This window comes from Grammomys surdaster, unplaced genomic scaffold (assembly GCF_004785775.1).
Source record: "Grammomys surdaster isolate TR1022 unplaced genomic scaffold, NIH_TR_1.0 126158, whole genome shotgun sequence".
Classification (NCBI taxonomy): Eukaryota; Metazoa; Chordata; class Mammalia; order Rodentia; family Muridae; genus Grammomys; species Grammomys surdaster.
Genome location: NW_021620966.1, coordinates 3210439 through 3226922, shown reverse-complemented (window position 1 = coordinate 3226922; position 16484 = coordinate 3210439). Strand labels below are relative to the sequence as shown.

Sequence of the window (16484 nt, the reverse complement as noted above, 5' to 3'; positions counted from 1 at the left end):
AAAAATCTAAGATGGTGCCTGTGATAACGGCCTGTGTACCTTCAAGGGAGTAAGCAAGAATTGCTAAAGCTTCAAGAATTGAGTCGGCCTGATGAGAAGAAATCTAAGGCCTTTCAGTTTCCTTAATAAATGCTATAGAGCTATCCTGAACCTACCCTGTGCATATCTACTTCTCTTCCTGCCTTTATCTTTTCTTTCTCTTTCCAGGTCTTCCTTTAAAAAGCTTTGAGACTGGGCATGTAACACACACCTATAGACCTGCAATCCCAGCACTTGGAAACTTGGAGGTAACAGAATCAGGAGTTTAATTAAACCCTCAGCTATTAAGGAGCTCCAGTCAACCAGACCTACATGAGGCTCTGTCTCAAAAAAATCACCTTTAAAACTTGTTCTTTGATTTCATTTATTTTATATTTGGCACAGTTTGGACTTAGTCTTGCAGTACACACACACACACACATACACACACACACAAATCAAGGATCCCTTTGTATATTTCACAATAAAAAAACAAGCAAAAATAAAGCAATTTTAAATGCAGTCAGATTCTTAACACCTTCATGGATAGGGACAATTCTGTGCACTGAGCTACCAAACTCGGTGGTAACGATAGAGTAGCAACACTGTTCAACACTGCAGACCTGATCCTGTGATCACTGGTTTCCTAGCCTGGAAAACTACTGGGAGGTTTATTCATTTAAAGCTAATCAGAGAATCCATAAGAACACAGTAAGCACAAGGGGTATGAGAAGAGAGTGACCGCCTCCTAACAAAAGGTGGAGCGCGGCTGGCTCTAGGTGCCCACATCCATATCAAGCCCAGCCGAACTGAGTACAGGCACTTGTCTTCCTATTTTTCAGATGATCAAATAGAATTATAGAAGACAATTGGCAACAAAAGTCATTTTGGGGAAAAAAATGAAAGCAAGCCATGCATCCTGACCAATCGGCCTCTTAAGCATGTAAATGGATGCTTAGATGAGGCTCCCAGCACTTGAGCAGTTAAGCATCATTTAGCTCCACAATGTCTTCTACAACCTCAACAACAACCAGTACGACTACCCCTTTAAGTAAGGAAAAAGGGAGACAACTTCTTTTTTCTTCCCTATCCAAGTGGGTCACTGCCACCTCTCTCTCTCCATTCAGCTTTTTCTAAGGATGTAGCCAAGTTCTAATGTGTTTCACTGCAGACTCTAAATGCTGGAAGTCGTGACGGCCAGACAAGGTCAGAGAATGTGCTGCTGAGCAAAGGTTGGGTGTGCTTAGGAAAGACAGAGGCTGAGATCCAGATCACCACTGAGAGATGGCTTGTGTCCTGTACATCCTCATTGCTTACAGGTATCCATGCACTCTCTGTCTTTTTCTCTAATGTACCAAATTAACAGCAACTTTGAAACGCCTTAAAGGTATCTGCAAATATTTTAAACAAAAACAGTCTGCTCCTCCTATAAACAGGACTGTCTGTCATCTTCTGTAAATGAAATGAGCAAACGTTTCATCCATCTTAAAAACATCAATTCCACTAATCAACCACCATCATCCTTTTCAACATTCCTCTAAGGCACAATCCAGAGAGTTCCACAAAGATAAGACCCAGGCTAAGCTAAAAACACTGGGAAGAGCTGGCCCAGACAGGTACAGAAGTCTTTCTGCATTTCTCCATTGTTATAATACCATATGCTTCTTGGTTTTCTTTGTGTTCCATGACTTAGAATAGCAGAAAGATAGGAAACAGTGAACAAAACAGAACAAATCTTATCCTTGGGCAAAATCATAAGCATCGGCATTTACCCGGATTATTCTACTTCATAAAGAGCAAGGAAAGATCTGTCTTAGAAAACTAATAGCATGGTTATTGGGGCTTCCTGGTATAACTAGCTTCAAAAGGAAGAGAGGATATTAAGATAATAGATTGGCTGGCACCTTAACTAAGTCCTGCTTTTATTTTGCCCTGCATGTTTTAACTTCTGCTTACAGATCCCCTTAGGGTTCAGCTCTGAGTAATTTTGCAGAAAAGCATGTCTATCTTTTACGTCTTCCAGAAAATCAGTCATCAGACCTCCAAAATACAAACATGGCTCCTACTCGTCCTACTTGTGTACTACTGGGGTGCTTCAAAGGTATTCATAGATGTAGAGTATCTGGCCCCTGAAGGGGTGAGTGCAGGGGAGCACCTCAGTTCCACCTATGCCCTGTGTACCCTGCAAACTGTAACTGCGAGCTGCCTGCATCTAAAAGGCCACTTCCCTCCCTTCTTTCACAGCATGAGAACCTTGATACAAACCCATGTTAAGCAGGAGCGATAATGTCAGCCTCCCCCTTGTCATGTATAGTTAGATGTCCAAGTTCTGCATTGATTTAAGAAAAATACATGTTGTTGAAGGTTCATCAAAAGAGAAGGATTACCTTCTGGCATCTACCAGGTAGATTTTATAGCTGGAATTCCAGTAGCCATCTTATACTTTAAAGTAACCAACACTGAAGACAGAAACCAAATGCTGAGGTCAGTAGACAAGAACATGAGCCTGAAAGGGAGGGGAAGCTCAGACAGCCACCTATTGAAAGCCTCTGCCTACCGCAGATTCTTGTTCACATGCAAGAGGATAAGCATATATCACTTATCTTGTACTAGGGATGAGATATTTGATGTAAGAAAATGTATCAAAATGGTCACTGATAGGACTATCATGAAGTCCTAGGACCCTGCCTCCTCTGAGACAAGACACTTAGCTGCCCTCCCCTGGAGAAACTCCTTCACTCAGAGAAAGATTCCACAGCTCATGAAAAACATGAGAAAATTCTAGTCTGGCATCCTTCCCACAAGGCCAAAAGTCTGAGATCAATTCTGCCTCTGGATACATTGACTTCCCCCAGCATCTTACGGCTCTGATTTCTACCACACAACTCCAGGTGTCCCACTGAAGGAGCACAAGGTATATGAGGTTGACAATTCTAGATCACAGAGTGGACCAACATCACCCACTTAACACCTGTGCCCAAAATAAATGCAATTTCCAATGCAGATGTCATGTTAATGCAACCTTTAATACAACTGACCTTTTGTACTTAACTATTATAATCAAAATCCAGTTTAAAGACTATACTACTCTATCAGAAAGTGTTAGCTTTGTTCTCACAAGCATGTTAGGGTCTTAAGTATAAACTACTACTGCTAGCAGCCATAACAATAGATAGCACCTTGTGATTGCCATAAGCCTTACACTGCAGAAAATGGCTGGCATTTTGCTGACATAGTATTTGCAATTCAGATTAAACATCACTATCCCTGTTTGCAGATGGAGGAACTGAGGCTTCTGAAAACAAATGACTTAGCTAAGACAATAGGCAGCTAAAGCTATGATTATAGCAAAACACAGACTTGTTTTATGCTGGATTTTTTTTCTAATCTATACAATCTTGTCTTTCAAAATATAAGAGTCTTGAGCCAGCAAGATGGCTCGACAGGTAAAGGTCATTCTAACAAAGTTGATGACCTGAGTTCCATCCCCAGAGCCCACATGATAGAAGAACAAAAGTCTATTTCTGAGAGTTGCTCCCTTACCTCTACAGACATGCTGTACTGTGAGTGTGTGCATACACACATGCACACGCACACACACTCAGACACATGCAAAAAAAAAACTTCAGAAATCATCCTAATTCTATCTCAATTTTATATTAACACAAGTATTCCTTAAGATCAAAACAAGCAATAAAATCTTGACAGAACTGGTCAGGGAGTGGTAAGCAACACTAGAAGCCAAGGAGACAAATCTCTGAAGTGTTCTCCTTTAATTCTACCCTTTTTAACAGTTTCATTTCAGGGTGACCAATGTGCCACCACAATAAGGGTCATGATGTACCTTCTTAATTTATAAACATCAAAACTACAAAGAAACACCCAACAGTGTGTTCTCAGTGATTATAGCTGTGTGCTGTTTCCTTTGAACCAGGTCTGGGTTTTCTTCACCTCTTTGTTGAGCTTCCTCTTTAATAAAAGGAAAGAACATTGAAAGAAATCCAGCCCTGAAGCATTCATTGCATATACCTGAAACTCAGCAAGGATTCAAACAATAAGTGAGTTTGAAACTGAAGGAAGATATCAGTCTTTATATTAGAAGCAAAGGATGTGCACCCATGTGCATATCAGTAGATTTTTTTTATAAATAAGAGTGTATAATTTATTTATTTTATAAATAAAAATATTTAATTTAAGGACATATACTAAAACTAGTAATTACAGGAAAAATTTATCCTTATAATTAAATTTCTTGAGGCACTAAAAGGTAAAAACTGAAAGTATTTCTAGGAGAAGCAAGTCAAAGGGAAGGTTTGAGCTCCCTCTTTCTTCTTTTTGAAGAAATTCACCAGTACTCTTCTCACAGACCGGATGACCAGCTAGCTCCTAGTGGGCCCTAGCATCCCTGCTCAGAGCCTCTGAGGCAGCACCAGCAGCCACTCCTAGACAGCACCTCCTGTGGTCAGTGATTTAAATAGTAGACACAATGGACTCTTAAATGTAGGCTGAGGAGAAGGCTCACTAGGGAGAGCACTTGTCAGCCAAGCATAACCACCCAAGTGTGAAACCTCAGCACCCAAGGAAAACCTAAGCAGAGGTGGCAGTCAACCTTTAGTCTCAGAGCTTGGGAGGCCAATAGAGGGGATCCCAGAGGTAAGGTATCTGGCTGGTGTAGCCAAATCAGTGAGTTCTGGATCCATTTGAGAGACTCTGGCTCAATATAAAGGGCAGACACTAAAGGAGATAAAACCTTTGGCCTACACACACACACACACACACACACACACACACACACGTTTGTGCAAGTGCACACCACATACACAAATAAAATTTAAAAGTAAAGATACTCACAAAGCCATCTCAAACTGTTCCAGCCATTTTTTCTTTAAATCTTTTGTTTTGCAATAAAATTCTAACCCATTTTGTCCTTGGGTATGGATGAGGTAGAAGCCATAAGACCACTGTGAAAATGAATATTCTTCAAGTTAATGATTATCACTTGTTAAAAACCTGTCTCCAAATCCACTGCAGCACCATCTTAACCGTGCACACAAAACCGTATCGCTATCAGCATTAACAATGATGATTGTAACCAACTTCATACTAAGAAGAAAATCAGTCACCAGTTGAATATTGATGAGAAAATCATTGCTACCATATTGAGCTGAGGAACTGGAAATGGTCAGATCAACTCTGTCAGGACCCAATCATAGCTCACTGGAACCTGTACCAAATCAATCTCTGAAAACTCAATGTCTGATTCAGTGAGCATCTTCTCACTCTAAGGTACATACGTACATCTGACTCCAGATTTGCGAGTCCTATGCTCAAATATTCAACAACTGCAGATGGAAACAATATGAATTGCATCTGTACTAAACATGTACAGACTTGTTTCTCTTGTCATTATTGCTAAATGATACAGTATAACAGCTGCTTACCGGAACTCAAGCATTGCCTCAGATATTACAAAGAGCTTAGAGTTGCTTTAAATTATGTACAAAGACATGCATGGGTTACATGTAAGCAGTAAGCCATTTTATATAAGGGCCCTGAGTATCTGCAGATTCAGGTGTCTGCAGTACAGGGAGGGGTCTAGACACAAAGGGATGACTGTATTTTAATATTCAAAGCTCTGCATAAATTACTGTTTGCAGCCTCCTCAGAAGTCACCTTTTTATTCTCTTTATCAGTGGTAGGGTTGTTGGCTATCTTGTACTGCTGGAGATCTATTATTTCCTTCATCTCATAGTTATCACCTTTCCTTTTGCAGACAATCACTGCCAAATCGAATAAGAAGATATGCCTGTGAAAGAGAGACAGTGTGGGTGACTGACAGCAAACGGTTTACAAGCACATATATTCTTTCCTGTCAAGATGCGACTACACCAGCCAAGCATTCTTTTTCTGCATTAAGGGCCACAGGCAGGACTGCACAGTAGAAGCTGTAAGGAATACAGACCCACAGGAACATCGCAGTCCTTCACCACACGGAAGGAGAAACGCTGCCATTCCACCCAGTTCTCATTTTAACATAAAGAAAGGGAAGAATCATTAGAAAAGCAATCCATACACTTTAGAGTCACTGAAAATACTCACTGAGATAGGCCATAAAGCTCCTCATAAACAATTGCTCTCTCTTTATTTAAATGCTAAAATCTCAGAAAATAATTCAGGATCAGGACAGTAGATCTTCTACAACCATAATAACAATCAATCAAAAGCCTTGGGAACTGTTCATCCATTCCACAAACAAAATTCCCGGGGTCCCCACCTGGCTCAGGATTACTCTCCTCCTGGGTGAGCGAACCCATGCTGGGGGGCAGGGGTTGTATGTAAATTGCCAAAAGTTACACAAATGATCCGGTACAGCGTAAGATAGCACCCAGGCTAACTTTAGAACCTGTGCCTTCACTCCGTGTGCTTGGTGTCACAATTTAATGGGTCACCTAAAGCGTAGCTTGGGTGTAAGAGAAACTGCAAGCCAGGAAAGTGATGGTTAAGTTTCTGTGTTAATTTTTTTTCTTATTAAAAGCAACGCTAATTGGGGAAGGAAACAAATCTTCTAACCCTATCCAACTGCAATAATGTGTGCTTTTTAAAACTCTCAGTGATTAACACACTTATTCTTAACCAATGATTGTGACAATGACACATTTCCAGTGTTCAAACACTTTCCTCATCTTCAAAGTCAAATGTGTGGCTCCTGAGAGCTACCTGAGGAGTCAGGGTATCAAGGTGGAAACAAGGGCCAATGCTGCCCCCTGCTGGCAGACTTTTTCTTCTACAAAGAGTCCAGGAAACCCCCACAAAAGCTTGTTTGACAATCACCTGTAGTGATAGAGGATAAAAGGCCAAGGGTACTAAGGATATTCAAGGACTCTGCCTAAAGGTCTCCCTGAATAAATATATTACTAAATAGTTACCATTTGGCATCCCTTAGGATGCTTTTCATTATTTTCAGTTAATTTTCAAATGAGTCTTTTAAAACAGGCAATCGTGGTTTTACAGCAATCGTCTGGTGGTGGCATTTCATGATTGAAATGCATCTTATTTTCTAACATTTTCATTTAGCTCCTAAAACCTTATGCAAATCAATGGAGTGCAGGCTAGAAAGAGAAGTAATGGATGGAACATACATTAGAAAATACAAGGGAGCAGTGACTGGCCGGCCCCTGGCCTGCACACAGCCACTGTTCTAGAATAGCAGCTGACTGACGCCATCATTCCTGGGATAGCACCTACCACTGTGAGAGTGCACAGCACGCCACTCACCTTTCTTGTTTCGTATGCTTGTCCAGTGTGGTTATTCGTATTTCACCATCTCCCTGCGGTCTTCCGAAGAGCAAAACTGGCTGGTTCTAAAACACACATACGTCTTTAAATAAATCTAAAGTGTGTGTCTAACCCTTCCACAATCACATAAAAACGGAAGTAAACATCAGTAAAGACATTTTCCAGGACAACAGCCCTATCACATTACAATTGATATCATTTTTATTTATTTTAACACATTTACTCTCAAATGCATAGGACTTGGATATAAGATAAGATCTGAAAATCAACTCATCTATTGTAATTAACATCAGACATATTGTGGACACTACTTCCACATATAACCTTATAAGGGAAGTTACCAGAGATGGATCTGACCTGAAAGCCTCACCCTCCTGGGGACTAGCTCTCCTGTACCACAAGGTACCATTCAAGCCTCTAAAGGAAGGCAGCAACCAACAGTCCTACCCAGGTATGATGCCTATGAATTACCACATTAATTACCAACATGCCACAATAACTATAGGGATACAATCTATATTAACACATATAACTTGTCAGTAACCAAGAGCTCTCTAAAAGGACATAAGGTACACTCAACAAGAGAAGAAACATGCCTGGGATTAAAAACCTATCCAGGTATCCGGGGCTAGTGAAGTCACAGATGATGAAGGAGAACCAGCAACTACTATTTACTAAACCAGCATAATCCCTAATTATCTTCTCAGTAGATGTCCTTATATTCGAAGATCAGCGTACTTCTCACCCCTCACTCAGAAAACTTCTCTTTGCAGCAGAGACAAGAGAGGCACAACCAGTCGAAACGTAGAACTGTGGGGCACAGTCCCAACTCATTTGTCTACAACACACTCCTGCCCCTGGGGCTCAGGAACCATCGCAGAAGAGACAGAAAGATCAGAAGACCAGTGAGTTTCCTGTGAGATTGTGTCTCCTAAAATATCGGAATGGTTACACCATGCCATTTCACCAGCATGTCTTCCTAAACACGAGATGAACAAAGACAAAAAGACCTGCTAATGTGAAAGGAAAAAGCTCAGAAGGCCCCAAGCCTAGACAAAACAAAACAAACAAAACACAAAACAAACAAAACACAACTACAGGCAACTAAGAAATGCTGAGACTGGGAGAAATAGTTCTTTTTAGGTTAAAAGCACATAAATTGTTTATCCACTACCAAATAGTCAGCCCTGAAAATATATACATGAAGTAACATTATACAGGCTGAGCAAGGTGTATTTATACAATAATTAAAGAAGAAAAGGAGGCCAAGAATTTGAAAGAGAACAGGATGGGGTTACTGGGGAGTGTTTGGCAGGGATAAAGGAAAGGGAGAAATGATGTATGTAATTACACTTTAATCTCAAAAAATAAAAATATTATTTAAAGGGGGAAATGATACTAATCACTGCAATGATACTAATCACAAGAAAAATTACAGTATGTGTTATTTGTCATGCATGCAGGGTGGAATGAGGCAGCCTCCGTGTTCAGAGAACACACCACACACAGGACACATATGTTCACAGAACATGGAACTACAGACACACATAATTGTCCCAAAAGCAGAGTCTAGGAAGAGGACATGATTTGAGCCAGGGATTCAGGGATGATAGTATTTGTTAAGGAAAAGAGAATTGACTGAAGAGTATCAATGATTTCATTCTAATAAAAGATATAGATGTGATTTCTAGGTATGCGCTCACATATAAGCCACACTTGTTTGCAAAAAACGCTAAGAACACTCAATAGGAGTGGGGAATAAAGTATACAAATAATGCAAAGGATATATCTACAAGAGAAAGAATACAGTTGGACCTTAGCTTTATACTGTATCTAAAAATAACTACCTAGAGCAAAGCTCTACACATGAGAGCTGACTCTATTAAGGTTTTACAAGAAAATAGAGATAAAGCTTTTTACAGAATTAAATTTAGCAATGAGTTCTTGGATGTGACATTAAAAGTGTAGGCAAGAAAGGGAAGATGGGTAACCTGAAACTTATGGAGCCACCAACCAACGTTGTCTGCAGAAGAGAGTCTCTCTATCACACCTGTATGATGGGGACCAATGGGAATATATGTATAAATAACTCCTACAAACACACACATGTGAGTGTGCATGCACACACACCCCACATCACATCAGGACTACAAAGTAGCCAAGATACTCATATGAACTCCAAACCAAGCATGTCCAGTGAACACACAAAATAATGTTTAACACCACTAACCATTAGGAAAATGTTATCAAAACCCCAATCAGATACCATCTCACACCCATTTGGATATATATTTTGCAGAAGAAAATATTTAAAAAGAGACCTGAAAATCTTCATTTGCCAAGTTCATGAAGAAACTGGGGCCAAACTGGGCAGCTGCTGTCAGGAGTGGAATGGAAATAACTCAAAATTTAATCACAGAATTACCATACAGTTCAGAAATCCTACTATACAATCAAAAGAAATGAAAGTGGGCACTCAAAGAGACATTGGCACACGCCCACCCCTGCACACAGCAGCATTACATATGATTCTTCAAATAGGAAAGAAGCTAATGTTCTCTGCATAAAAAGATACAATATGGAATAGAACACCCATCACACAGCCTTGAGGAGATGAGACTCACACTCTGCAACATGGATGAATGCTTATAAAATAAATCAGTCACAAGAACACCAATATCATGTGGTTCTATAAATCAGAGGCATCAAAGGTGCTGAATCACAGACAGAAAGAATGGTGCCAGGGACTGTGGGGAGAACAGAGTGAGAGGTCTGTGCTCAGCAAACACATTTTCACAGGATGAAAAGAGTTCAGGAGTTTGGATGGAGGCAATGGCTATACAAGATTGAAAATATACTGAATGTCATAAGTACACACGCATGTTTATGGTGGTCAATTTAATGTGACTCATATTATTACACTATTGATGCTTCCATAGGAATTATACTGTGGAATTCTAATACAGGAAGGATGATGAGAGGTTAGGGACAAACGTTCCCTTTAGATTGGACCTTGAAAGACTGTGATAGACCATAATGGAGACAAATACTCTGAGCTCTAAGTAGGCAATGTTCAGAGGTAGAACCATGAGAAGGAATAGAAAACTGGAGACTGACAGTGAACACAGCATACTGCCAGTGATATAACACATGTGGGTAGTTGTTCACTGAGTTCTGAAAATCAGTCAAGTTCAGGTCAATGAGGACTTTTAAATCAATAAACACTGAAGACAACAGAAAAAATCTTGGCAAGTCTACGAAGAAAGATGACTTGGAAGACTGCTGTTTAAAACATAACTATATAAAGAGCTTGTTTATGGTTATATGGATTGTCAAGGACACAGGTGATGACACCATGCAATGGGGAGGTGGCTACATGTGGGAAAAGAAAGGAACGTTACAGGGGCATTCAGAGTATACAGTGAAATCACTTACCAAAAATACCTCAAAGCTATTCTCCCTATGCACTTCCCGCCGGCCAAATACAGCCCTCCATTCTCTCTGGAATCCATTTCTATAGCTGCCTGGCTGCCTCTCTGAAGGGACTTCTTGAAATATAAACAAGCCTGGCACACTCACAGACAGAAACTGTCCTAGATCTCCACTGCAGTCACAATAAAGCCCTAACCTACCCTTGGCCTACAAGGTTAAGGGATGCAGTTCTCCATCCTGTGACCTCAGAGGCCATCACCTTCTGTCTCACCACTTCTAGTAACCCTTGACTCTCTGCTTCCTGAACATACCAAGTGCTTCTTATCTCTAGACTTATCGATTGTTAAGGCATCGCCTGGATCTCTAACACCAGAGATCTTCTGGCTTCTCATTCTTTGAACCCAGTTAAAATGAGAAGTGACTTGACAGGACTTTTTCTAGCCATGTTACCCAAACTGGAACTGTCTTTATTGTTCTCTGGGACCCTTGGGAGAGGAGGCAGTAAGAGACTGAGGGAGAGAGGCAAGCAACAGAGGTACCTGGACAATGGCAAAGTCACATGAGTGTGAAGACCAGACAGAAACAGGAGGGAGAAAACAACTTTTAAACAGCTGAAAGTTGAAGGTAAACTATCTTTTCCTCAACAACAGCTCTTGGATGTCCCGAGATTTGGGGATGAGGAGAAGCTGGGTGGGAGGATAATTACATACCAAATTCTCTATAGATAGCTGAAACTGCTTAATTTCACGAAGGGTCTCATTATCTCTTTTTACTTCATTCACATATTGTGCCAAGTCCTAGAGAACGAAGAGAAGGGTGCAGAAAGAAAGCACATGAAGATTAGAGATGCGAGCTGCTTTGAAAGAAAAACACATCATTAATTTCATCAGCCATGAAAGTCACTACCATAATGTCTCAATGACAATAAAATGAACACTCAGTCAATCAAAGCTGCATCTCAAAGCCAATTGTAAAATGTGGGGTATGCAGCTGGGAAGTCTGAAGAGTTGTTGTCTACCACACCCCTGAGGACAATAAGGATACTGCTGCCTTAAAAAAACAAAAAACCCAAAATCTCAAGGAAAGTCTCTGCAAAGTTCCAAGGAAAGTAGGTCAGGAGGAGTTACATTCCAGGAGCAATAATGGCCGCCCTTGACAGTGGTGCATCTTTCCCAGGTGACATGAAAGGCAGGGCTGAAGGATTAGCCGCAAAGAAAACCTAACACAAAGTTACAGGTTGCCCCAGCAAGACTGTCTTTTTGAAACCAGTTAATGTCTCATTAGCTCCTAAGAGCACTCAGTCAAGAAGGCTAGTTCAATTTCAGAGTAAGTAAAAGGAAGACAAAGGAGGGGTGAAGAGCGGAGCTGCACAGAGGTGGAACAGTCAACAAGATCTTCAGCCATGTTCCTCTACATGCCTTTACCCATTTTAAAATGGCTTTTTAAAAAATGCAAAAGCATTAGCTAATCTTCCCATACTGTAACTGGCTATTTTTATTTTGTGTGATCCACATTTTCCTGTTTTCTAAGCTTTTTCTATCTTTTTTTTTCTTTAGCCTCTTTAACACATCTGCAACAGAAACACAGCTCTGCAAATAGCAATTCTTAACAATGTTCTCAGGGGAAGCTTGGCTTTTCATGGGACCCATCTATAAATGACTCCTTGAAGGACACAAAATCTGTTGCTTTTCTAGCCACAGTAAACAATCAAGTAATGGTCTTGATGCTCGCACTATGTTCATTTGAACAGCAGAGCCAATGCTAAGACTGGTTCAGAGCAGTTAACTAGCTATAATGCCCTGTCACTTCCTGTCAGAAACAAATACTTGATTCTGTTTCAGTTATTTCTCAGAGTGAAGTTGACAAAGCATAATGTAGAATTTGTACCTTCAAACATTCCCCAACGAGACCACATGTGCTTCTATCTATCTACTTCTTGACTTCCAGGTTTAACCGGAAACAAAAACCCAAAGTGAAATCCCCTTGTACAGAATCCACCACAGGCTACCTGGCAGAGGATCCGTCTTGGGAAAATGAACCACACTGGCGATTCTAGTCGCCGGTGACCCCCAGCTTATTCAAGCCAACAGGTCTATGCGAAACAACAAGAAGACTGTGGAACAAAGTCATTATATGCAGTCATTCCTGGAGGCTAGGAAGTGAGCACACTGTACAAAGGTAGTCTCAGCACCCCTCTTGGAATTATGGCGCTTCTGCCTGGCACTAAAACTTACATAAGAATTCCATTTCAGAGGCTGAGGCGAAAAGTGAGCCACAGTTTGAGGCCAGTCTAGGTTACATAGCAAGTACCAGGAAGTCCCAGGCTCATAAAAGCAGACAATAGTAACATGATGAGTATCTATTTTTCAGCAAATCAGTTTACTTGCCTCACCAATAACAAGCATGAATGTTAACAGGTCAGGGTATCACATATACACACTAGCATTTGGATCCCATTTTTTCTGGGCAGCAATACAAGACACCAGCAAGTTCCCACTGCAGCTGCCTTACCTTCATTGCATCCAGAGCTAGCTTCAGGTTTGCCTTCTCCATAGGGTCATGGGTGTGTTTGACCAGCTCCTATTTGGAAGATACAGGTTAGCAATGTTCCCCCTAAATCCAAAGCTAACACCAAAGGAACAAACGAACAAAACCTTTTAAAGGTTTGTTTTTTTTTGCTTTTTTTGTTTTCAGCTGAACTCTACCCTCACCATTGTAAGCATGCTGTTTCCTGGATGTTAGGCTGACGGCCTCAGCTCTAGATGAATGGATACTTTCTATTCCCTCTCACACACTGATTCTCTAAGACTGTCTATCCTAATCCCATGTCTCCATTTCAACTACAAGAGGATGCTTTGTGAGTTACTGCTGTTACTATTTTGCTTATAAATCCTAATTTTCTGCCTACCCTTTGGTCTTGCATAACTTCCTTTCTCTTTAGAGGGTTGTTCTCGCCCACATGATCTCGTTCTTTTATCCTTATTTTGCATATTCTCCAAATCACAACCACTGTCACATCAACTGTCACCTAATGAGGCCATCACTGCCACATATATGTTCAACCCGGATATCACACCCAATACCAGACTCACATGTCCAACTAAATAATAGTCTCATAAGCCCCCTAAATTTAATAAATCCTAAACATACTCCATCCTCACCCAGGACAAGGTGGTAACCGATGGTGCTTGATTAAATGGAAACATGTCCATTGGTGTAACAGCTAAAGCTGGAACCTGAATGGTGTCCCACACTCTGCCCTCCCCTTCTCTTCCCTATGCCTCACTAATGTTACTGCATTTTTTAGAACAGGTTATTCTTAAGTACTTCCAACTAGACCTACAGTCTCTCTTTCTAGTAATCGGTCCATGCTTCTGATGCCCAGCAGGTTTCTAAACTCTTACGTTAGATCGTGTCTCTAGCCTGGTCTAGCTTCTGTAAAGCCCCCAATGCTTCAGCTGTAACCCAGTACTTCCTAGTAGCCGTGCTCTGGGTCTGGACTCTGCAAACTTCTCTCAATCCCTTTTTCTCAACTTCCACCCGACCTACTTTCTATCCACACTTAAATAATCTATAGTTCCCAAAGGCATTTGTACATAACCCATAGGACATGATGTTTTTCTTTTAGAAAGTGCCTCCTCTTGTCCACGTGGTAAACTTATACTAATCTTTCAAAGCCCAGATCGCAAATCATCCCTCTAAGATGAGAAGATGAAGCCTCTAGTCAGGTATCCAGCAAACTGAGGTGCAGTTATTGAGACCTTTGTGTGTCTTCTGTGTAGCCATCACATTGTGTTATATGTCAATGGTGAGCATTGCTGGGGTGGGTCCTGTTATTCAATGCCTTCCTAACACAGTTTGATGTGTACACATGCCCACATACACATACAAACACACACACACACCCACACACACACTCAAAATTCTCTAAAGGCCCCACCCCTGTCCCTGACACTGACAAAAATAAGAAACTCCCAAATATAAAAATCCACCAAAATTTTATTTTTATTCTCACTTTGTTAAACAAATTAATAAGACACCTTTAAAGTTTCCAAAATTCCTCTACAAAACATTTTAATTTTTAAGCGTATTCTCTCATATATTACACCCTGACTACAGCGTCTCCTCCATCTCTCCTCCTAATGCCTCAGCACAAGGTCTACCCCTACCCCAACCCCATCCACTTCTCCTTCTTTTCTCCTCAGAAAAGGGCAGGCTGCCCATGGATATCAGCCATGGCAGGCATATCAAGTTACAGTAAGCCTAGGCATCTCTCCCAGCATTTAGTCTGGATCAGGCAACCCAGTAGGGGGAAAAAGTCCCCAGGGCAAGCAACAGTCAGAGACATCCCAACTCCCACTGTTAGGAGTCCCACAAGAAGACCAAGCTACACTACTGTAACATATATACAGAGGGCCTAGGTCAGACCCATACATGCTCCATGGTTGTCAAAAATATTTTAAATTTTATAGCAATGTCCTCAGATCAGCCAGCATCCAGAAGAGATTTCCTTTAGAAATCATGAAAGTACACTGGTAAGAAAAAAAAATTACAAACTGATAATTTGTCTAGACACCAGACAAGTGCTCCAAAATACTTTAAAAGTTAAAAAAAATCTAAAATTTTTATCTACATATAGTATCAAAAATAGAGCTTCCTATTTTTAAAAGACCCTTGTAGAATTACATGTAGTCATGAAATCTAAAATACAAAACAACAGAAGGGACAGAAAAAGGATAAGTCAGGAGTTTCAAAAACACATCACTGTATTTCTTAGTTTTTGAGTCTGCACAAAATCTTACAAGAACCCAAAGAGTCTCTCTCTTGATCTGAACCTTCTAAATTCTTCAGTCAGTGCTTCACGACACCAAAGAAACAAAACAAATTATTATCTTATTTTGGACCTGTTTTTAGCTCCACGAAGCCTGAAAGCTGATTGCCTAACTTGCCCCTTATTATTTTTTCATAAAATCCAATTTGATTAAGTTGCTTTGAGTTTAGGTCTCATGAATGTTTTAATGCATTTTTTAAGAAATAATCAGGGTTTGAATTTTTCTGATTTCTCAGTAGAACCAAAATAGAAATGACGAATAATTGCACGGCTACAGTTCAAGAAATTTAATATACAAGGTGTACAAAGCACAGAAGACTCAAAATTCTATTTCACGTACAGGTAGTAGATCTTTTTAAAATGACATTCCGCAAGCATCAGCCGCATTCGCAGACTAATACAATGAGACATTTCTTTGGAGCAGAACTAATGAGCCTACTGGTATAGCTATCAAATTAAATTTATAAGACTCTCCACCCTCATTAGAGGACTAACCGTGGAAACCATAAACTTTGTGGGTTATAGTAAGAATCTCCTCACAATAGACGCCGTCTTATTACATTTGGTGTAGCAGAAAAGCAATACAGCCCATGATACAGTGTTCTCTTAATTATTGTGATAAGGTGAACAGTCTAATGAGGGTTATCTGACCACATTGAGATTCGTTAACTCACTAGCAAGTGATTATTGCTTACTCCAAAAGATGTCATTGAAGGCATATTTTTACTAGTATCTGTTTCACTCTGTTTTTCTATCCTGTATGAAGACCACAAAATGTATCTTTTTTTTATTAAACACAGAATGAATTATTTATTTATTTATTTATTACTAAAAAGAAAATAAAATGCCTGGCTGTCCTGACCATTTGACACTTTACAGTAATGCAGAGACCCTGCAAGAGGCTGCT

General features: G+C 40.3%; 1 protein-coding gene across 1 annotated transcript in view; it reads right to left on the bottom strand.

Annotated features, from left to right (window-relative positions):
- Vav3 (vav guanine nucleotide exchange factor 3) overlaps positions 1-16484 on the bottom strand; it is a 248198-nt gene that overhangs the window by 143174 nt on the left and 88540 nt on the right. Inside the window, exons 11-15 of the mRNA XM_028757283.1 lie at positions 13258-13326; positions 11457-11543; positions 7294-7379; positions 5692-5824; positions 4870-4979 (exon numbers count right to left, since the gene is read on the bottom strand). Coding sequence (XP_028613116.1) covers positions 4870-4979; positions 5692-5824; positions 7294-7379; positions 11457-11543; positions 13258-13326 — 485 coding nt within the window. The remainder of the gene's footprint in view (positions 1-4869; positions 4980-5691; positions 5825-7293; positions 7380-11456; positions 11544-13257; positions 13327-16484) is intronic.